Source organism: Ochotona curzoniae, unplaced genomic scaffold, assembly GCF_017591425.1.
Source record: "Ochotona curzoniae isolate NIBS_2020 unplaced genomic scaffold, NIBS_Ocur_1.0 contig_3437, whole genome shotgun sequence".
In the NCBI taxonomy this organism is placed as follows: domain Eukaryota; kingdom Metazoa; phylum Chordata; class Mammalia; order Lagomorpha; family Ochotonidae; genus Ochotona; species Ochotona curzoniae.
In genome coordinates, this window is record NW_024465862.1 from 116,956 (window position 1) to 139,701 (window position 22,746).

Genomic DNA, 22,746 nt, shown 5'->3' on the forward strand with positions numbered 1-22,746 from the left:
AGGCTGGAGGGCTCTTGTATAATCATGTGGGCTCAGGCAGCGGCAGCACGCCCCCAGCGCTTGCAGGGGGCTGCAAGGTTGTGCGTGTTGCAGGTCCTCCGAGACATCCTCAAGGAGGTGCAAAGCAACATGGTGCCACGCAGCATGCTCAAGGAGTGGGCGCTGCACACCTTCCCGAACGCCACCGACTACTGGACCTTCCGCAAGATGTTCACCATCCAGCTCGCACTCATCGGCTTTGCCGAGTTCGTCCTGCACCTCAACAGACTCAACCCCGAGATGCTGCAGATCGCTCAGGTGAGTGGCCTGTGCGGCCGGCCATGCCCCTGCCACGGCTGCGTCCTGCAGCTGGCTGTGCCCCTGCCACGGCTGCGTCCTGCGGCCGGCACCTCTGAGACGTCTCTCTGGCACGTTAGGACACCGGAAAGCTCAACGTTGCCTACTTCCGATTTGACATCAACGATGCGACCGGAGACCTAGACGCCAACCGCCCGGTCCCTTTCCGCCTCACCCCCAACGTCTCCGAGTTCCTGACCACCATCGGGGTGTCTGGCCCGCTGACTGCCTCCATGATCGCCGTGGCACGGTGCTTCGCCCAGCCCAACTTCAAGGTGGGTCACGGCAGCACCGTTACAGAGCGAGTGGGGCTGCGGGGCTGACCGTGTCAGTGAGAGGCAGGCGCAGGCTGGCGCTGGGCTCCGGGCATCCGCTCCTTGGGTTAAGGGATCTAGAAGTTTCTGCCAGGTTGATGTCCCCAGTGCTTGCTGCTGCATGTCTGGGCCGTGGCGAGCCGCACAGGGAGCGGAGGTGTACGCAGTACAAGGCCACGTGCCCTGGATGCCCCGGTTAGCACGGGGCTGCCCACACGCTGTCTGCCTGGCGCTGCCCTGGCTGCTCTCATCACACTGCCTGACTCGCAGAGGCTCGGGGTGGGCTGCCTCTTTAGGTGTGGCAGGACACGGGCTGGGGTTCGAGTCTCATTGCTCACGGCCGGAGGCCCGCACTCTGGAGACAATATCCGTGTATTCCCATGACCCACGTCCAGGAGAGGCATCAGAAACCAGTGCTTCTCCACAAAGTTTGACAGTCTTTAAACCAACCCTCCTTTTTTTTTTTTTAAGATTTATTTATTTTTATTTGAAAGGCAGATTTACAGAGAGAGGGAGAGAGAAAGAGAGACCCTTCACCACTGGTTCACTCCTCAAGTGGCCACAATGGCTAGAGCTGCGCCAATCCAAAGCCAGGAGCCAGGAGCTTCTTCCAGGTCTCCCACACAGGTGCAGGGTCCGCAGGCTTGGAGCTGTCATCTGCTGCTTTCCCAAGCCTCAGGCAGGGAGGGATCGGAATTGAAGCAGCTAGGACAGGAGCAGATGCTAATGCCGGCACTGCAGGCAGGGGATTAGCATGCTATTTCACCATGCCAGTCCCCTTTAAATCCTTTTAAAGTTTTATTTATTTTTACTGGAAAGGCAAAGAGTGACAGGCAGAGAGTCTTCCATCTACCAGTGTATGCTTCTGATGCCACTGGGGTCTGGTACTGGCCTGGCTCAAGCCAGGAGCCCGGAGCTCAGACTGGGCTGCCCTGACAGGGACCCAGGTTCTGGAGCCAGCAGCTGCTGCCCAGGGCTCCCGAGTGGAGCAGTCCAGTGCAGGCCGTGGGCATCCCGTGCAGTGCCCTGCCATGCTGAGCATCCTCCACAGAGCCCTTGGCTTCACAGCAGGCCTGGCTCTCCAGTGACAAGCCTGTCGGAGCGGGTCAGGAGCTGGGTCCCAGGCAGCAGTCCAGGCTGTCGGTCCTCGCCTCTGCCCCTGTATGAATCTGCCGTTCTTGTGGAGGCACAAGTGTTAGCTCGTGGTCCTCGAGCGGGGCTTCATGGGAAATGCACGTTGGGGTGAGCATGGCGGCGCAGGGCTCCGCTGTGTGAGCCTGGCAGTGCCTGCACCGTCGTGCACAAAGCACACGTACCCTGGAATTGTGTGTTCCGTGAGCATTGTCTGACACCGTGCTTGTGGAAGTGGCTGTTGGGCGGCGCACAGGAGGCCCCACGGTGAGGGGCTGGTGCTGTTGGGGCCGCCTGCTGCCCCGTCCTGCAGTGGGGAGCCCCTCTGGGTGCCCCCTGGCTCCACCTGGGCCATGTCGTGTCTCCCTCCCCCAGGTGGACGGCATTCTCAAGACGGTGCTCCGTGACGAGATCATCGCGTGGCACAAGAAGACGCAGGAGGACACGTCGTCGCCCCTGTCGGCCGCAGGGCAGCCCGAGAGCATGGACAGCCAGCAGCTGGTCTCCCTGGTGCAGAAAGCCGTCACGGCGGTCATGACCCGCCTGCACAACCTGGCCCAGTTCGAGGGCGGGGAGAGCAAGGTGAACACCCTGGTGGCCGCTGCCAACAGCCTGGACAACCTGTGTCGCATGGACCCTGCCTGGCACCCGTGGCTGTGACCACCCCGGCTCCCAGCCTGCTGTGGCTCACTGGATGGTCGGAGCCCTGGCCTGCTCACTCGCTCCCCTGGAGCCGCGAGGGGAGCAGCTGCACGGTCACAGCGCCGTGTCCTGAGGAGTGACGGGGCCGTGGCCGCCCCGGGGAGTGGGGCTTCCCGCCTGGAGCCGCTCTGTGGCTCTTTTTATGGTGTTCCTCCCCATGTGGGGTTGCGGGTTGCACATATATGTGTTTTGAAAACCCTTTGAGAAATAACGGCCGCCGTGGCCCTGCTACAGCCGCAGGAAGCCACCGTGGCGTCCGGCAGCAGGGCGTGGGGACAGCCTGCTGCCGCCGGGCGAGCTGGCCTCGGGCTCTCGCCGTGCGGCAGCGTGGGCCAGCGGCGCTGTGCTCTCCGTGGGCAGCACCAGCCTTCACTGTTGTGGACTCGGCCCAGCGGAGCCCACGCCAGCCCCGGCCGCCTGCGCGGCTCTTGGCTGTTTCGTAGGCAGTCAGTGCCTCATGGACCACTTTCCTCCCTAATTTAAAAGAAAAGAGACAAGTTTGTTAACTAGTCCTTCTGTTAAGTTCACGTTTTTATAAATCTTGAGTATCAAGAATGTTCTATCTAAATTTGTACAGTGTGATTTTTTTTAGAATAAATATTTTATAAAAGGGTCTGCTGTGTCTTATTTGGGAGGGTCCCCCTGCTGCAGCTTGCTCAGCCCTGCAGCTGCGGGGGTGCCCCCCAGGTCTCCCCCGAGGGACACTGGGTGAGGCCAGGAAGAGCGGCCCAGGGCAGCTGGCGGGTACCTTGTGCGTGTCTGGTCCTGCGGGGGCGTGGGCACAGTCCTCAGGCACTCTTGAGCGGCAGCAGGTGGAAGGACTTTGAGTTTGAGAGGTCTGGCCTGCTGGGCCGTGCTGGGCTTCATGAGGAGGCCAGCGCTGTGCTTGGCTGTCGGGCGCTCAGCTGGGCCACCACACCCAGACCAGCAGTCCCTGCCATCCGCTGGACCCCGGCTGTCCCAGGCTTCAGGGCTCACAGGCCGCAAGCAGGGAGCTGGATCTGCATGGGAACCAAGGTGCCGGGATTAGAACCGGTGCCCATAAGGGATCCCAGCATATCCCAGGTGCCGCTAGGCTACTGCACCTGGCCCATGGAATACATTTTATTTATTTATTTACTTACTTACTTACGTATATTGCAAAGTCAGATATACAGAGAGGAGGAGAGACAGAGGAAGATTTTCCTTCCGATGACTCATTTCCCAAGCAGCTGCAATGCCTGGTGCTGCGCTGATCTGAAGCCAGGAGCCTGGAACCTCCTCCAGGTCTCCCATGCAGGTGCAGGGTCCCTCGACTGCTTTCCCAGGCCACAGGCAGGGAGCTGGAAGGGAAGCGGGGCTGCCGGGATTAGAACCGGCGCCCATATGGGATCCCGGGCGTGCAAGGCGAGGACCTTAACCACTGCGCCACCGCGCCGGGCCCTGAATACATCTTTAAACCCAGTTTCTCTTTGTGCCTTCTGGAACTCCCATATTCTAATATAACTCTAATATTCAGCATTTCAATAGTGTCCATTCTTGAATACTTTTCTTGGCTCGACTCAGTTCCTCTTTCAGCTTTTTGTTTTTTTCTCCCTGAGCCGGTCTCCCTGATGTCGCAGTGAGCTGTGGTCGGCACAGCCGGCTCCTGGTGACAGGCGGAGCTGGGTCGGCACAGCCGGCTCCTGGTGACAGGCGGCAGTGGTCTTTGCCATGTCCCTCTCCTTTGGCTCTGGGTCCTTGCGTTCCGGTTAGCAGCTTCCTCTCCTTAGGCAGGTTTCCGAGCTGTGCTGCCCGCCGGCTGACGGACTGATTTTGCTGACTGCACCTGTCCGGTTTTGAGGGTATCTATAACCGGTTTTCACATCTGCAGACTTTCCAGTTTTCCTTCGTTTTGTTAATTGGCTTCTAGTTCTTGCATTGCAGCTGGAAAAAGCATTGTGTGAGTGCAACACTTTAAAATGTATTGTTAGTACTTGTTTTGTAGCTTTAACACAGGCTACACAGATTCTGGAGAATATTCCATAGACTCGTTTTTTAAAAAGATGTATTTATTTTTATTGGAAAGTCAGATATACAGAGGAGAGACAGGAAGATCTTCCATCCAATGATTCACTCCCCAAGTGAGCGCAATGGCTGGTGCTGCGCTGATCTGAAGCCAGGAGCCAGGAACCTCCTCCAGGTCTCCCACACGGGTGCAGGGAACCAAGACTTCGTGCCGTCCTTGACTACTTTCCCAGGCCACAAGCAGGGAGCTGGACGGGAAGCAGGACTGCTGGGATTAGAACCAGTGCGTGTATGGGATCCCGGCGCGTTTAAGGTGAGGACTTTAACCACTAGGCCACAGCGCCGGGCCCTCCGTAGGCTCTTGAGAGAAATGGTTCCAGTTGGCCCCCACTCACAGTGGTTTAATTTGTGGCTGACGGTGTGACGGTTTGGAAGCCAAAGGTGTGCAGTACTATGGACTCCCGCTCCCTGCTGCAGGTAATGAGTGCAATTCTCGCTTGAGGCACAGGGGACAGCAGCAGGTGCAGCTCTCAGTCAGCCCTGGAGGGAGCGTCCTTGTGCCCAGCAAGGATTATGGTCCTGGGTGTAGTTTTTCCTCCCTTCAGTTCCATCCCTTAGACTGTGTTTTTTTATTTTAAATTTTAAAATATTTATTCAAAATTCAGATATACAGAGATGAGGAGAGACAAAGAGGAAGATCTTCCATCCCTTGATTCACTCCCAAGTTGCAGCTAGAGCTGAGATGATCCGAAGCCAAGAGCCCGGAGCCTCTTCCGGGTCTCCCACACAGGTGCAGAGTCCGAAGGCTTTGGGCCGTCCTCGACTGCTTTCCCAGGCCACAAGCAGGGAGCTGGATGGGAAGTGGAGCAGCCAGAACTCGAACCAGTACCCATAAGGGATGCCAACGCAGGATTAGTGTGCTGTACCATCATGCCAGCAGGGCCCAGTGTGGTGACCTAGTAGCTAAAGTCCTCACCTTTAGAGTGCCAGAATCCCATATGGGTGCTTGTTCTAATCCCAGCGGCCCCACTTGCCCTCCAGCTCCCTGCTGGTATCCTGGGAAAGCAGCGGAGGACGGCCCAAAGAGAGAGCTTCCTCCCTCTCCCCTCTTTGTATATCTGACTTTGCAATAAAAAGAAATCTTTTAAAAAATACATGTGGGTAACTACTTCTGTGCGTTTGTCTTTTAAACCGCGTAGAATATCACTGGTGGACTTAGGAGCCAAAGCTGCCCTGACTTCAGTCTGTGCCGCTGCTTGCTGAGCCTTCGCCAGGCAATGAGGCTTTGGTGCGTGATGGGGTCACTGACCGCTGTGCCCCACCCCCCGCGGCGCAGTGCGGAGCAGCTCCAGCGGAAGTGAACTGCTCCGAGTTCTACTTCCCCGGGAATGTCTTCACTGCTTCCTCACCTTAGCAGACAGTGTTTCGAGGTGCACGATTCTCAGCCAGCCTTTCTGAGCACTGCAGCAGGGCCGCGGCCCCAGGGCTCCTCGTGGGACTCCTGTGTGGACGGTCCTGGTGGGTCACCCGTGTGCACGCTCCTGGTGGGTCACTCCTGGTGGCTCCCCGGTGTGGGCGCTCCCCCGTGTGGATGCTCCTGGTGGCTCCCTGTGTGCTGCTCTCGGTGGTCTCTCCCCAGCACTTTGTAATGCCTCCTGCCGTGGGCCTCTGGCTTCCCCTGGGCCTCTGCCTCCCTCCTGCAGTGTGGATCCGTGCTCCCTCCCACTGTGATGCTGGGGTCTTCATGCCCTCCTGCCCCTTGCTCTGTCGCTTCGCCCGCCGGCCACAGCACACGCGTTGGTCACGTCGGCATCCCAGGAGCCCTGCCCGACCCTGCCCGTTCTTCCCTCCTGTGCCTCTTGCTCTGGATTCTGCATGAACTGTCTTTACGCTCACCGATTCCTCTGCCCTCCACGCATTCACCATGTTTTCCCATTTCCTCGAGTTGGTTTTTCATATTTCCCTTTGGTTCTTTTTGCATTTTTAAGATGTACAAAAAATGGCAGATAAAATTATATATCATGTACAACATTGTTGCTCATTACAGAATAACTGGTTATTATGGGATAACTGAACCTAGGTAACCTAAGGCTTATTTAGAGGTCTTCCAGCCACTGGTGCATTCCTAAATGGCTCCAGCGGTCGGCTCTGGGCCTGGCCGAAGCCAGGAGCTTCATCTGGGTCTGTCAATGGGTAAGGAGCACTTGAGCCCCCCTCCACTGCTCTCCCAGGCTCAGTAGCAGGGAGCTGGATTGGAAGTGGAACAGCCGGGACTCGAAGCAGCGCTGTCGGCGGTATTTTGGTCCTGGCGGTGAGTGGACTTTGCGTTCTTGTTTCCTTGTGTGTCCTGTGACCTGTTGAAGAGCAGCTACATCCTCCAGTCAGCCCAGCGTGAAGGCTTGAGCTCCCGGGCCCACAAGCCAGGGCTGAGGCAGAGCTGGGCAAGCACCGCCCGCTGGGATGCCAGCCTGAGTGCTGCTCATGCCACCGCAGAACTCACTCCCTCCTCCCCGGCTCTCTCCGGAAAGGGCCTTGGTTTTCCTCGGAGCGTTCCCCAGCCCTCTCCGGGGCGCCGTGTCTGCCACATTGCACCCTGCATCCACAGTCCTGCGTGCCAGAGCAGGCTGCCCCTCTCGGGCTGCTGCCAGCGCTCTCTAGCACGTGACATGCACGGGACTCGCAGAAGAGCGGGAGTGGGGTCAGGCCAGGGGGAGTGGGCCCAGGACAGGGCTAAGGCATCTCCCGGGCGGGCGCGGCCCTCCAGCCGATTCCCGGAGCAATGTTTCTGCCAGTGTCTGCGCTCTGGGGGAACATCTGGAATCTATTGTTGCGGTTTTCAGCAGTGTCGGTTCGCTGAGGAGTCTGTCTTCAGGTGAGACCAAGACCTGCCCTTGATTGACAGAGTGGACAAAGGTGTCTGGCTGAAATCTGAGGGCACATGATGTGTCACTGTGGTTGTTGGGGCAGTGGCAGCAGCAAGACTGTGTACGAGTTCAGCTCACAGAGGAAGCTGCTGTTCTCGGGCCATACAAAGCCAAGGTGCTGTTCTTACACAGACCAGGGTCAAGCACAGTGAATCGGGCTAGCGGGAGAAGCAGCGCGTCCTCAGGAGTGTCCGGAAGCTTTCCGTTGAGGAACAGGAAGATCACAATGAGCTCAGAAGACACTATTGCTGTATTGAGGAATTATTTTAGTGAATAAATATTCTACAATCATTATTCTGAAAATGTTATCAAATTCTAACTTGAACCCCTGCACAGTATCTGAACAGCAACAACACTGAAAGAAAAACGGCATCACTGGGGCAGAGGTAAGGCTGCAGGGACCTCCACCTGCCCAGCACCTGCACCTGGACGTGCCCACTCCAGGGACCTCCACCTGCCCAGCGCCCACCCCAGGGACCTCCACCTGACCAGTGCCCACCCCAGGGACCCCCACGAGTCCCAGCGCCTGCACCTGGACATGCCCACCCCAGGGACCTCCACCTGCCCAGCGCCCACCGCAGGGACCTCCACCTGCCCAGCGCCCACCCCAGGGACCCCCCACGAGTCCCAGCGCCTACACCTGGACGTGCCCACCGCAGGGACCCTGGGCCAGGTTCTGGGCCCAGCCCTCAGAACCTGGGCCAGGACCTGGGGCTGTTCTTGCAGGACTGGCCCTGGGAGCAGTGAGTCAGAACAAGGTCTGGCTAGCAGATGTACACTGGGGTGGAAGCTTTTGAGGGTTGGGGCCTGCCAGCCCTGCGGGAGGATGGACATGGTCCTCCTGGGCACCCCAGCCTGGTCCCCGCACCACCATACCGATTGGACATTCCTTCCCCTTCTGTCCAGAGGATGCCCTGCCATGCCTCCAGGTCGGCCTACCATGGCTTGTCCGGACCAACAAGCTGCCAGTTCTGTATCTGTGTTTACTTGCCACCACTGCCCAGGCCAAGCGCCCAAGGGCCCGGCTGACTGACCCATCAACACAGCTTCTGAGGAGCTTCCTGGCTGCGCGCCCTGACGACTTCCTGTGATCTGATGCTGCGGGTGAGCAAAGCCAGGTCCCGACTCCCCCAGCCCTGAGCCAACTGTGGCTCCACGGCAGGCCAGCACCAGGCCCTGTTGCCTGCATTTCCCAAGAGGGCTCCCAGGGGGCCAGGTGTAGGAAGTGAGCCCTGGGCTCTGTGAAGCCCTGAGGGCAAGGGGCTGAGGAGGGGATTAGGTGTGAAATGTGGATGGAGTTACTGGCTTACAGCAGAGGCCCCAGGGAGACATGCCCTGCTCCTGTCACGTGACTTGATGGCAGTCCACTGCCCAGTGGACTAAGGCAGATCAACAGGGACCCAGGTCCATGCCCGTGCATGCGCGACAGACTGACAGAGCCCAGGACACAGAAGCAGCTTCGTGCCTCTAGGGTGCAGACGAATCAAGTCATCAAGACGGTAGAGGGCAGGTGTGAGGACGGGACCGATGGACCCGTTGCAGCCTCAGCCGAGGTCCCAGCCCGTGGGAAGTTGAGACTTGCAGCAGCTGTGGATGTGGGGGTGAGTGAAAGCAAGAGAAGCTCAGGGCAGGGTTAAGTGACCACAGGCTTGCCGCTGGTGCTAGATTCTGGCTTGTCACTGGCTGGAGGGGCTCGGTTTCCTAATGTTATATTTTTCAACAACAAAATTACAAAGAATCTGAAGAAACGCTCAAAGGAACAGAATTCAGCTCCAGGAAGCGACACTGGAGCAGCAAAGACACGAGACTTGAACAATTCTATCTTCGATACGCTCAGCACTGTGGGAATCGGGGTACAGGTGCCCGAGGATGATCAGAGGGAGCTGAGTGCATGTCTCAGCCCGGTGCAGAGCCCGTCAGGTCAGAGCTGTGCACCCGCAGGGTGAGCCACCTGCCCCTTCCCCCCCGGTCCACCTGAAGAAATGATGGGTGCAGACCCCACATTTGAATACAGAATTAGAAACCCAAACTTAGACCTTAAGAGACCCCTCCTGAAAAGGATTGATGTCCGGGGCACAGCCGTGCAGTATAGACGTCAGCTTCCCACGCTCCAGCAAGCAGAGGCCAAGACAGGTGCCAGGGGCTCACTGCCTTAGCATGCAACACTGCGTGCCAGCTCGACCCAGCACTTACCTGGGGGTTTCCGCATCCATGGAGAAGTGGATTAAGATGGCACGGGCTGGGCATGTGGTACACGGGCTGGGTGCCGGCAGCCACCCCCCACCCCATCAGTCCATGCTGCGCCCCAAGTTACTGCTGCCTGGGAGGCAGGACTCTGACAGGGTCCTGCCACCACTGCGGGACACGAGGACCGAGTTCATAACTTCCAGAACCAAGTGGACTATGGCAGCTCTGCTTTTCTCTCTCGGCCTTTAATTCATAAATTTCTTTTTTAATTTGAAAGGCAGAGTTAGAAGGAGAGATGTCCCGTTCCCCACATGGCCACAGTAGCCAGAAGCAGGAGCCGAGCTGGCGCTGTTGTCCAGCACCTGGGGGCATTCTACAGCAGAGGACGCAGCAAGCTCGGCTCACTGAAAACCACAGGGAGTGAAGCTACAAAGCTGTCACAGAGAAAAACTAAGAAATTCACAGATATGTGGAAATCAAAGCAGACTCCCTCAGCCAGGAGGTCAACGAATAAATCCTAAGGAAAATTAGAAACACCTGGAGATGAATGAAAATGAAAAAGCACAATCAAACTTACGGGTGCCAGGAAAGAGATGCTGAGAACGGACGGCAGCAGGCGCAGCGGCCGAGATGCGTGTGGTCCATGGCGGGGCCGGTGCTGAGAACGGACGGCAGCAGGCGCAGTGGCCGAGATGCGTGTGGCCCATGGCGGGGCCGGTGCTGAGAACGGACGGCAGCAGGCGCAGCGGCCGAGATGCGTGTGGCCCACGGCGGGGCCGGTGCTGAGAACGGACGGCAGCAGGCGCAGTGGCCGAGATGCGTGTGGCCCATGGCGGGGCCGGGTCCAGCCTCCACTTTTCCTGTGAGGCAGCAGTCATGGTTCCCAGCTGAAGCCTGGCCAGGGCTGAACTGCTGGTCTCCAATCTCACAGTCTAATATAACCCCTCAGGGACTAGATAAACGGAAACAAACTAAGTCCAACGCTGGCAGAAATAAGCAAGTACAAAACCAGATCAATGGCCTAGTGCAATAGCCTAACGGTTAAATCCTCGCCTTGCATGTGCCAAGCTCCCATATGGATGCCGGTTACTCCCAGCAGCCCATTTCCCATCCAGCTCCCTGCTTGTGGCCTGGGAAAGCAGTCGAGGACGGCCCAAAGCCTTGGAACCCTGCACCCATGTAGGAAACAGGGAAGCTCTTAGTTCCTGGCTTCAGGTTGGCTCAGCTCTGGCCACTGCAGCCGCTTGGGGAGTGAAGCAGTGGACGGAAGAGCCTTCTCTGTCTCTCCTCTCTGTAAATCTGCCTTTCCAAAAACACGAAAACAAAGAGATTAGCAAGAGCAACAGCTGGCTCTTCTAGGTGAGCTGACACTTCTGTGGAACTGGGACATACAAGGATTCCAAGAGTGCTATGAACAAGGTGATTCGGCAGACTGGGTAAGGAAATGGACAGATGAGCAGACATGCTTCCCAGGACCCGGATGTAGCTGCTAGTAAGGAAACTGAATCAGGCAGAGCTGGGGTCATATGGCTCCCCTGTACTCTAGCCAACCTCCCAGGACAAATTTGCACAGTTCTCAGATTTTTCCAGAGAGATGTAGAGGAAGGGCTCCTCCTGACTTGTCCCGTGTGGCCAGAAGTACCCGGACAGCAATGTCAGACAAGGAAGACCATGGGTGCCGCCAAGCCCTGGAGCATGGCCCAGCTGGCCCAGCACTGTGACAGGTTGGGTTTACCTAGAGAAGGGAGCGTGTCTCCCTCCCCTCAGGCCTCCGAGGGCTTCCTGCAGCCAACTGGGAGGCTGCAACAGTGGGCAGGGGCCTGAACAGAAGCCGCCGGGAGGCAGGAGTCCTCTCTGCAATGGGCTGGTGGGGCTCGCCCCCAGATGGAAGGCCACCTGCCGTTCTTATTGGGGGCGGGGCTGGCATGTCCCAGCAACACCATCACCAGGGCCTTGTCAGACCAACACAAGAAAGCCACCACCCTAAGAGCCCATCGGTGCAGGGCTGGGCAACTAAGGGGACGTTCCTGCATATGCTCCAGCACAGAGGGCCTCGGGGACATGCTGAGTCTAAGAATCCAGGAGCAGAGAATTCACCCTGCAAAAATCACCTCAGTGAGGCACTCAGGCCCGTGGTGCGTGCAGATCGGGCGCCCTGAGTGCACACAGGCCCGTGGTGCGTGTAGATCGGGCGCCCTCCACGCACACAGGCCCGTGGTGCTTAACGGGCACCCTGCGTGTGCACAGGCCCGTGGTGCGTGCAGATCAGGCGCCCTCCGTGCACACAGGCCCATGGTGCGTGTGGAACGGGCGCCCTCCGTGCACACAGGCCCGTGGTGCGTGCGGAACGGGCGCCCTCCGTGCGCACAGGCCCGTGGTGCATGCGGAACGGGCGCCCTCCATGCGCACAGGCCCGTGGTGCGTGCGGAACGGGCGCCCTCCGTGCGCACAGGCCCGTGGTGCGTGTGGACCGGGCGCCCTCCATGCACACAGGCCCATGGTGCGTGAGGAACGGGCGCCCTCCGTGCGCACAGGCCCGCGCTGCGGCGTGGCAAGAGCCGCTCTTTGTTCCTCCTACATTCTGTCGCCCGCCTTTCCCGAGACACTCGCCAGTTCTACCGGCCACCAGCTGCAGCAGGCGCTCTCATTTCCATGGCAGAACGACAGAAGCCGCCAGTGTAAAGTCGTGAGTTTATTGCATATGTAACAAAATGAACCTGACCTCCGGCTCTCGCCTGCTGTGCAGTCACTGCTTGCTTTGTTTCCAGCTGGTTCCATGACCACATTAAATACAACTAGGATTTCTTTAAATACTTTTGATTTTGACATAAAACAGAACATTAGTGTACAACTTTCACAAAATAAATCAGCAATAAAAACAGTGGGAAGATTAACAAGGATAGCAGCAATACTTAAAAACAAGACATTACAAAATAAATTAAAAATACATTATAAAGTGGTTGAGAAACAAAAATAAGCAAAGTTTTAAAAATTCATACTATGTTTCGGGAAGGCTGCCGTGGGGCACACACCTGGCTGCAGGAGGGGCGGATGTCTGCCTTCCTGGCCTCTCGGTGGAGGACCACCTGCCCTGGGTGTGGCGCGCATGGCTGAGCTGGCCTGGTCGCCCTGGCCCAGGGCAGAGTCTCCATCCTGAGCCCCAGGACTCCAGCTCCTGGACCGCGGGCACCCCGCCCCAAGCGGCCGCCTCCCCCACCCAGAGGCTGGCAGAGCGCTGGTCGCTGCATCCCTGAGTGTCGGCTGGCGACCGCTGGTGAGGGCAAGCCTGTAGGCCAGGCCTGGAAGCTCTGGGCAGAGGCAAGGGGGCCACTGGGACGGCTGGGCCCATGAAGGGCACAGCAGGCGAGATCACGGGGACCCATTCGAGGGGGGCAACCAGGAGCTTGGACCAGTGGCTCGCCACCGTGTGTTCTTTGGGGTGATTTGAAAGGACCAAACCATGGTAGGTATCTAAGGTTCTGGAGGTGCAGGGCCACCAGCAGAGGCCTATTTGGAAAGGAGTAAACCAGAGCTCTGGAAAAGCCTCACACCCACAGCCAACAGTGGTGCCAGGTGATGTGGCAAACCCAGAGGCTTGTGCGGGCCGGGAGCCCCAGGATGCCGCACCTCGGCAGCTCCTCCCAGCCGCTCCTCCCTACAGCACGCAGGTAGTTTAACGGCATCAAATGCAACATTCCTGCCTCAACGTCTATCAAACCACAAGACCCTGCTTTCCTTCAGACTCCACCACAGGGACAGCCAGGAGGTTCTTCCCGCCTAGCTCCCGAGGGAGATGGACAGAGGCACTGGAGCCACTTTCCAGGCCACCTGCACGGCATCGCAGTGAGACACACCGTGAGTCTGGCTGTGGCAAGGCAGAACTTGGGACCAGAGCCCACAGAGGGCCAGACTTCAGAATGATGGAACCTTCCACAACAGACCCCATCTAGGCTCCCTTCTACCCTGGAAAGTGCAGCACCTGCAACCACTACAGCTCCCCATATGGAACTGCAAAGGCTGCTGCGAGGCAGTGTCCTCCGCTGCCGGCACAGCCTGAAGGTCCCCCCGCAGCCAGGACAGAGGCGTGGCTGTCCCACAGGTCATCCTGAGCCGCCTCAGACCCACAGTGCACACCCAGTGCCAAACTCAAACTGAACAGTGAAATGTCTTTGCTAATGAACTACCCTGTACTTTTCCCCACCCCTGCTCACAAGCAACAGCCAACAGAACCTTCCAGGGGAAGCTGGCTGCTGCTGTCCGCTGCGCAAGTTGGGCTGACACCAAGTCGCTTCGCTAAAAGAAAATACTGTTTGAACTTTGTGCAAATCGGAAACGGGTTAGAAACGCAGGGGACAGCCTGGCTTTGGCCTTGCTCGTCCTGTGGACACAAGATGCATGGGCGAGTGGACTTAGTAGAAGCTGTCGCTGTCCCCATCTGCCGCTGGGCCAGCTGAGGCTGTCATCACAGCCAGTCAACACAGGTGACATCCACGCCCCACTCTGTGTGAAGCACTGCCTCCGGGCTGACCACATCATCATTAGTGCTCTTGAGCTGCTCTGCATGAAGCCAGCAGCCATGGTAACAGCCTCATCGTGTTAGCTAAGCTCGCAGCAACGACCACAGACACACGTTACTATTTCAAGCGACACCGTCAGTGCTGGCTCACGCACAGCGCCAGGACCAGCCGCGGCTGGCTCCAGGATCACTTCCACAGCAAAGTGGACTCTGCACAAGACATTTTCCAGCCAGGACATCCTGCAGAGAACCCCCGGCCTTGGTGCCAGTGGCTCAGACACCTTTGCCTCAGGGACGCGTGTGTGGCCAACGCCCAGCAAGCATCTGTCACCCAGTGACTGTAGTTAGCAATCCACCAAGGGCAAGAAATGGGGGCTCGAGCTCGGGTGCCATCCCCACGGCTGCTGGCTGGACAAGGGGCCTCGGGCTGTCTGTGCAAGGAACGGCGCCCGCTACCAAACCCTCAGTCAGCTGGGCTTGACCCTGCGCTGTGGCGGAGGCCGCCCCCGAAGAGCATCCTGTGTGGCCGAGGCCGGAGGCTAAGCCTGGCCACGTTTTATTCGATGGGTGATGGAGGGAAAAGGAGAACTATTATCCAGGAGGGGTGATGGGTGGGAGCCACTGACCAAAGTCCCTGCTCCCTCCCTCCCCCAGCGAGGAGGAGGAAAGACAACCCTGTCCCTTGGGGTTCCTGGAATCCCAGGGCCTCGTGCTGTGCGGGAGGCGCACACGTGGTGGCTGGGCTGGTGGGTGTGAGCTAGAGTCGGTGCCTTTGGCTGCCTCTCACTCCACGGCGAACCCGCAGGTCTCCTCCACTGCCGTCAGCAGTTTCTCGTACAGCTTCTCGTAGGACTCATAAGGCGGAATGTCAATCCGGTTAAAGCTGGATAGGAACAAAGGGCCCAAGTCACTGCTGTGCCAGGCCAGCCCCTGCAGGACACAGAGGGCAAGGACAGGACAGACAGGTGCTGCCTGCCCGGGGCGGAGCCCTCCCCTCCCCCCGCCGTGGCCAGTGCCAGTCACGCACAATGAAAGCAATCTCTAAGACTGGCGGGGCCGAGGAAAAGTGCAGGGAGATTCTTGAACCACAGAGAGATAACCCGCCCGAGCCCGCAACGTTCGGGTGCAATGCAGTATTAGACCTGGGCGTCTTCAAGATGCAAACTGGGAACTCCGCAGTGTCAGATGAGGTGAAGAGCAACAAACCCAAGCCACAAACGGCAGTTTGCATGTGGGCACAGGGATGTGCACCCAGGCAGGCCCTGGACGGTGGAGGCAGGCGTGGACCTAAGCCAGGGGATCCAGCACCAGGAGGCCCCCTCACAGCGCACTCATTGACTTTGACAGTGTCCTCAGGCCCATGGCAGAGTGCTTGTCCCCTTGGACACACATGACACAAGGTGCTCATGGGAAAGCAGCAGGGCAGGGTGGGAGTGGCGCCCCCAAGACGGCTGAGCGGCCCGGGGTCCTTACCAGGTGTGTGCCTTGGGCAGGTTGTCCGTGTTGGCATCTATCAGGTGGATGGTGAACAGCCGGGGCCCTGCGGCGCCTGTGGAACCTTGCAGTAGAACATTCTAGTCACTGCGCTTCCAAGGCAGACACCCAGTCCCCAGGGTCACGGAGGTCACATGGCAACAGAGGCCTGTGCCTGGTGTGACGACACACCCAGGGTGGCCACAGGCTGCCCTGGACAGCCCGGGGGCAGCTAGAATCCTTCAGCACACCTGACCACAAACGGGAGCTGGGGATACCCAAGGGCAAACACGCCCTGCACTGGGGCCCTTTCCCTGCTCGGGCCTGGCCAGAGCTAGCTCTGGCACATCCCCGCCTGCCAACGTTGCAGGTCTGGAGGCTGGAGAGGCCCCGAGGCGCAGTGACCCCGTGACCCACACGTCTGCACAGGGACAGTCAGGGCAGGTTCTTTCTGAGATGCTGCCTGGCTGACGTCGCTGGGAAGGGACCATCCCAGAGCAGTCACAAACCTGAGATAGCTATGACACCATAAGGTGAGTGTATTCTTGGTGACACTGGTGCAGCAATGCTGGGGGCCAGGAGAGGGCAGTAGGCCAAGCCTACCTCCTTTCGTGGGGTAGGAGGCTAGTTCAAGGCTCTCTGTGGTCAGGGATCCTAGCAGTCACACGCTGTAAGCCCCATTCTCCAGGGTGCCTGCTTCACAGCCCTGCTCACGGCTCCCTGGGCATCTGTCTTCTCTGCCAGGGTCACTCCCACGCAGGGAGCTAGGTCCGGGAGCAGGCTGGCTGGCTGAGGCTCAGAGGTCAGGCAGGTGATGAGAAAGATCATACCACAAACTCTGGAGTCCTGCCCCGGCTGCCACCACACTGTTTTTCCCTTAGGGATAGAGTCCCATGATCCCAATGGGTCCCCATTTCCCCACCATGCAAGCAGGAGAGCGCCCAGTTGGCCAGCTTGCTGGGTTAAGAGGACCAAGAACAAAAGCACTTGGTCAGTCACCAGGCGTCACCCATGCCAGATGGTCAAGTAGATGGGGCAAGCCTAGAACCTCCTAGAGCTCCTGTGGAAGCCAGGGAGCTGGGACAGCCCTCCACCCGCTTGGGAGTCTGCAAGGCCAGCGTGTCTGGTTCCTGCACACCTCTGCTGGGCCCTTCAAAGCCATGGAAAGTGGGGCCAGAGGAGGAGGGACTAAAACCCACGCAACTTTTCACAATAGGCATTTCCCTCATGTTATGGAAAGACAGTTTCTGCAACAAAAGGAAGTCAGACTTTGGATTCCACTGTTCCATGGACTTCTCTGTCTACGCTAGGCCAAGTTCAGCCAGGTGGGCTGTGGTCTGCAGTAGTCCACTTAGGCCTGCCCACTAGTGCCAGCATTGCTTGCTAGCCACAGGCATGAGGCCTCTCCCGGGGTCACTCCTCGGCTTGGTGGAGGTCGTGGGGACCCCCTCCTGCTTACAGAAGGACACCTGCCCGGTGAGGGCGCCACAGAGCTAAGTGCCAAAAGGAAGCTTCCCGGAGGAGCTCGGTCCAATAGCCCTTCCCGCCACACCCAGGACACCACTCGCCTGACACAAACGTGTCCCTGGGCAGCCCTGCCTCCACGTCAGTCACCTTGCAAAGCCTTGAAACCCTGGAGAGGGACGCGCGTAGATCCCGTCACGAACTGCAAGAGCCGCGCCCGCCTCTCTTCGTCGAAGGTCTCCACCGCCTGCCAGAACCATCGCACGATGTTGCTGTCGGCCACACAGTGCTTCAGCCGCGTGTTGGACTTCCAGTCATTCAAGTCAATTTTGTCCAGGCCACCTATGATCAGCTGTAAAGTGTTCCGAGCTGAGTGATCCAGCAGTGGCCGGTCTGAGCCCGCGTCCGCACACGCCCCAGCCCAGGCGAGCAGCAGAGCCCTTGGCTCCCAGTGTGGTGGCAGGGAGAAAGCCGCAGGGTTCCAGGGCCTGAGCCCGAGGCCTCTGCCTGCTGCCGCCTGGGGACTGTGGGAGCAGCTGCAGAGGTGGCGTCAGAGCCCAAGGCTGCAGCCTTCCCCACACGGCGGAACGTGAGCATCAAAGAACCAGCTATGGGTGGTGGTCCCACTCCTGTGGTCTCCCAGGTCTCAGAGTCACAGGGGGTGACCATCAGCTCCATGGGGCGGGGCAGCGGAGCAGCCTCCAAGACTTGTTGGAAATGTTTACTCCAGGGCTGCTCCCCGGCTCAAGAGAGCTCCCACCGTGGCTGAGGCACAAGGGCTGTGACAGCCATATCTGTTCCAGACCCTGAAGACAGAAGCCCCCAACACCATGAATGACCTCCACAGACTGCCTGCTGCCAAGAGATGCTCGCCATACCCACAGCACTGCAGCCTGGCACGTTCTGCCAGGAGTCTGAGTGCTCCCAAGGCGCCCGGGGGCAGCAGGAGGCAGGCCTGGCAGCCTCACTGGGGCGTGTGGTACACGCACCTCTAGCTCCTTCTGGTCAAATGGCTTCAGGAGGTGCTGTGGGATGAGCTCGTTGAAGCCCTTCTGCAGGGCCAGGAACTGGGCCTCGATTCCACGCATGAACCTCCAGTTCACGTACAGCCTGTGGGGGATAGCCACAGGTCAGAGCTGTCCCCTCCCGAGTAGCCACCACGGGCAAGGCCTTTCCTGCAATAGGGCAGCCCTGCTGGCTGAGAGCCCCAACCCCCTCTGTGCTGGCAGAGCGGTGGGCACACACACAGAGCAGTGGGCACACACATGGGCAGAGCGAGTCTGCTCTCCTGATTCCCCACAGGAAGCAGGGCAGGCTGAACCTGCAGCTGCACGGCACACCCGGCCTGCGTGCTGCTGAGCGCCCAGACTGCCTGCTCAGTCCTGGGCTCACCACCTGGTCCTCCCCGCCCACAGGCCCCACCAGGAGCTGCAGCATCTCCATCCGGCCCCGGCCATCTCCACAGGCGACCTGCCGCCATTACCGCACGTATTCCTTCTTGTTCTCCTCGGTGACGGGCACATTCCTGCCATCGGGCTTCAGCTCGTGCTGCAGGATGCGCCCGAAGGCGTTGTGCTCCACGCAGAACGTGTGGTCCAGGACCGGCGTGATGTCATTCTCTCTGTGGGAGGAGCCCGGGGAGACGGTCAGAGAGGCCCGGCCACCTCGAGGCAGCGAGGGGAGCACTGACGGGACCACCCAGCGTGGGGAGATGCTTGGGGTGCCGAGGCTGGGTGTGGATGGGAGGACGGTGCCCAGGTCTTGCTGTCTCCACTACCTTATGATGACATAGGTGAACGGACAGTCCAGGGAGGTCGGGGGCAGGCCCCAGCAGACACCCCCTTCCCCACCCAGCAGGGCAGTCTCCCCCAATGCATCAGGAGCCAACACAGGCGACAGGGCAGGGTCGAGGAGGTTTCTGTGGGGTAAGTCCCCACCCTGCCCCCTGTATGCCTTACATGAGGAACAAACCAAGCCCCCAAAAACCTCTCATCTTTGCACTGCGTTTTCCTACAACCCTTCTGAATTATGATTGCAGGTGTGAACACATGCACTCGCGCACACACACACACACACACACTGGAGCGGAGCCAGTGCTTGGGAAGCTGCTATTCCACACGGGAGTCGGTCCTGGCCAGCAGAGGTTCCTGCCTCCCGTGGGAGAGTCCTGTTTGGAGTTGAGCATGCTGAGCTGAGTCGGTACTCACAGAATCCACACCAGGCTCTTGTGCAGCTCGGGGTCCACCGACTCCAGGTCAGACAGTTGGATGGGCTTCCCCAGCAGCTGCTTGTAGAAGGGGACCGTGAAGCCCCCGTTGATGTAGTGCCCGTGGAACACAGCCAGGCCCATGATCCGGCCCACAAAGTGGAAGTAAGACAAGTGGTCCTGGAGGGGGCGCCAGAGGACAGGAATGAGTCAGGGCGCGCACCTCCCACGGCTTCTCCAGGCTCCCGCCAGCACTGTCCCACAGGCAACCACACATGGACTCAGGGGTGCACGGGCTGTGCTTGTGGGGAATGAAACAGAACACGGCGAGGCAGTCACAATGCAGAGCTTTGCCAGCAAGACAGGCTGGGCGCTCGGCCTCTCTTCAGAATTGCTAAGTAACTTAGAGAGGCGCAGCAGGTTAAAACGTGACATCCAGGGGGCTATCGCGGCAAAGTGAACTCGGCCACTGCTTAATGCACCTGCATTCCACATCAAAATGTAGGTTCAAGTCCCAGATGCCCCACTTCTCACCCAGCTCCTTGCTAAAGTGCCTGGGAGGCAGGCGATGGCTCACGAGCCTGGGCTCCCATCTGAGCCCCGGAGTTTCTGCCTCCTGGCTCTGGTTTCACCTAGAAGCTGGCAGGCATTTGGAGAGTGAATGAGCAGTAAGAAATTCTGCCACTTGGCCTTGCACAAACAGATAGGTGGTTAGGCTGTTACTATTGTTATTTTATTATTATTATTGGTGCAGAGTACCTAGCTCAAACACTTCTATGAATGAGCGCTGACGAGGGCAGAAGATGGCACGCCCTGTGCTGCCACACGCTACGAAGCTGGCCCTGCCTCTCCTCCCCACTGCTCTCCGAGAACTTGGGAGCGAAAAGCCTGCTTCTCTGTTATCTTCCTGCATCCCACCAGGACAATGGACAAATGGGAGGCCCGGAGAAAAAGGGGGTGCAGAGTGAGGAAACAAATGTGAGCCAAGAATCACCCCCGACCCCTGTCCCTGCAAATTTCAATCCCCTCGGCCACCCCTTCATGTCCACACACCTGGCTGTGCCCTTGGGCACAGTGCTGATACGGTGGCCCAAGAGCCAGTCCAGGCTGCCATGCTGGTCTCATGTCCCGGCCACCATCGGTGGCCAGAATGACCCAGGAGGGAACCATGACCCTACTGACTGCGGGCAGTGAGACCTTGGTCAGCGGCTGGGCACTGAACCCCCATGCTGCCTCGGATCGCCGTCCGCCGTCCGCCCTCCACCCTCCAGGTTGTGGTGAGGCTGCCCGAGGCAGCCGAGAAGCGAGTTGCACACGGAGAGCCCTGGCGCTTGCCCACAGCCTGCAGGCCTGCCCTGCCTGGCACTCACGGGGTTGATGGCGGAGTCGGGGTTGATCTGCAGCATGTAGCTGTTGTCCGTGGAGTACTGGAAGAGCCCGTAGTAAGGATTCAGCATTTCGTGGCACAGCAAATAAAGCCACTCCCTAGGGAGACAGGCACACCTCAGGGCCGCGGCAGACACTGGCTTCCCATCTTGATGGGACTGGCCATCTGCCCTGGGAGACCCAGGGTAGAAAGGCAATGGGCCCCCAGTCTGCGGGCACAGAGAGGGCATAGACACGCCCAGAGGGAACCCGCAGCAATGCGAAGAAGCCCCAGAAACCAGTTGAGAATACCTGATCCCTCACGCCCACTGCCCACTGCCCCCAGTGACCCACCCTTCCACACCTGTGGGCGGGGATGAGCCGTGTGGGACCAGGATGGCAGCCCCAGTCAGAGACGCGCTCCCTGCCCACACCTGCACCTGCTGCTCTCTGAACTTGGCAAAGCCATGCGCCAGGTGCCACTGCTAACGGCGTGCTCTGAGCTGACCCAGTGGTCAGCGGGCAGCCTGAGATGAGAACATGAGTGGCAAACTTGCATGCGAGGTTCCTGGTTCACTGTGAGGCTTTCTTCTGCTTGGTTGTGGTTTACCAATTTTCCACAGGACCGGACAAGTGTCTGGTCTAGCGAGTGCTACTGTACTTCCTGGGTTCAGGTTCGAGTCCAGCCTCCTGTGAGCGCAGATGCTGGGAAGCAGCAGGCGAAGGCCCAAGGACTTGGGTCTTGGTCATCCTCTGTCTTCCAGCCCTGGGCTTCACCTGGCCCAACCCCAGCCGTCCCGGGCACCTGAGGAGTGAGCCAGCAGGGGCTCACCTGCCCCCTCTGTCTCCCTCTCTTTCTGCACGGCCCCCACCACCTCACTGCTCAGAAACCATTTTCTACAGGAAAATGCTCCGTATGAGGTGGAACCCTTCATGTCTGAGAAGTGGCAGGGCTGTTGAGCCACAAAACAAGGTGTGCTCACCTTACTGTTTGTTACATTCCTTTTCCAACATAAACATCGATCACTTAGGTAACTTAAAAACATGAACTCTAGGAGTATTTGGATCTGCTTTCTGAAGTCCTTCAATGCCTGCATGGTTCGGCTGTGAGGGGCAGGTCTGGGGTGCTAGTACCACAACACCAGCGCCAGATCTGCAAGCAGCCTCTCACTCTGCCAGCTCAAACTGGCAAATGCTGTTTGGTCAGTAAACAGCATCAAGACAGCAGCCCCAAGTCTTATTCTGCAATTCTTAGTCTTTCAAACAGAAATGAGACAGAACAGGCGAGGAGAAGCACAAACGTAGACCCATCTGTCCAAGAAGACCGTGGGGATTAGGATGGACAAAACAAAGCTACAAGTCCCGCACAACGCTGCGCAGCTCACGCCGCAGAGCAGGCCATGAGCAGGGCTGCTGCGTCCACCTCACCAAGCCCCCCGGCTGGAAAGAGAGTCTTCACGCACGGGATTCTGATCCCTCCAGGTTTGAGAACTGAGACTGGAGAAGAACCTTTGCAATAAAGCCAAGGACTCACAACTGTCTAGACAGGAAGTCATTAAAAGACAAGCAAACATTCGGCATGAGCCTTAGTGAGGCAAGGATGCATTTCCGTCCGGCCTGGATGCGATGACGGAAGAGCTAATGAGACACGCAAGAGAGCACGGACAGAATGACTGCCACGAGGACTGGCCAGCTCGGACTCTCACACTGCGCATGGGCAATCAGATACATGACACAGGGGTCTGCAAAACGTTCATGTGAAGTGCGTGCGAGAAAAAAGTAGAAAAGTTTCTGCAATAAAATAAACTTCTTTGGAGTTCACTTGAACAGATTTTCTGCAGTACTGTGTACAAAGTAATCTGAGTTCCTCTACAATTCTAGATTAAAAGAAAATTTTTTTATTGGAAAGTTGGATATACAGAGAGGAGAAACAGAGAGGAAGTTCCCTAAACAGCCACAACGCCCAGAACTGTGCTGATCCAAAGCCAGGAGCCAGGAGCTTCCTCCAGGTCTCCCACATGGGCGAAGGGTCCCAAGGCTTTGGGCCATCCTTGGCTGCTTTCCCAGGCCACAGGCAGGGAGCTGGATGGGAAGTGGGGCTGCCGGGATTAGAACCGGTGCCCATACGGGATCCCAGCATGT

General features: G+C 58.4%; 2 protein-coding genes across 2 annotated transcripts in view; one reads left to right on the forward strand and one right to left on the reverse strand.

The window, feature by feature from the left end:
- Positions 1 to 3,096, forward strand: part of LOC121156596 (transformation/transcription domain associated protein) — a 98,458-nt gene extending 95,362 nt beyond the window's left edge. The window contains exons 71-73 of the mRNA XM_040980362.1: positions 94 to 297; positions 417 to 611; positions 2,157 to 3,096. Coding sequence (XP_040836296.1) covers positions 94 to 297; positions 417 to 611; positions 2,157 to 2,441 — 684 coding nt within the window. The 3' untranslated portion in view covers positions 2,442 to 3,096. The remainder of the gene's footprint in view (positions 1 to 93; positions 298 to 416; positions 612 to 2,156) is intronic.
- A 9,158-nt stretch (positions 3,097 to 12,254) lies between these two features.
- The window catches only part of SMURF1 (SMAD specific E3 ubiquitin protein ligase 1), a 107,105-nt gene continuing 96,613 nt past the window's right edge, over positions 12,255 to 22,746 (reverse strand). The window contains exons 12-18 of the mRNA XM_040980363.1: positions 20,610 to 20,724; positions 19,241 to 19,419; positions 18,517 to 18,654; positions 18,023 to 18,143; positions 17,184 to 17,385; positions 15,570 to 15,645; positions 12,255 to 14,979 (exon numbers count right to left, since the gene is read on the reverse strand). Coding sequence (XP_040836297.1) covers positions 14,880 to 14,979; positions 15,570 to 15,645; positions 17,184 to 17,385; positions 18,023 to 18,143; positions 18,517 to 18,654; positions 19,241 to 19,419; positions 20,610 to 20,724 — 931 coding nt within the window. The 3' untranslated portion in view covers positions 12,255 to 14,879. The remainder of the gene's footprint in view (positions 14,980 to 15,569; positions 15,646 to 17,183; positions 17,386 to 18,022; positions 18,144 to 18,516; positions 18,655 to 19,240; positions 19,420 to 20,609; positions 20,725 to 22,746) is intronic.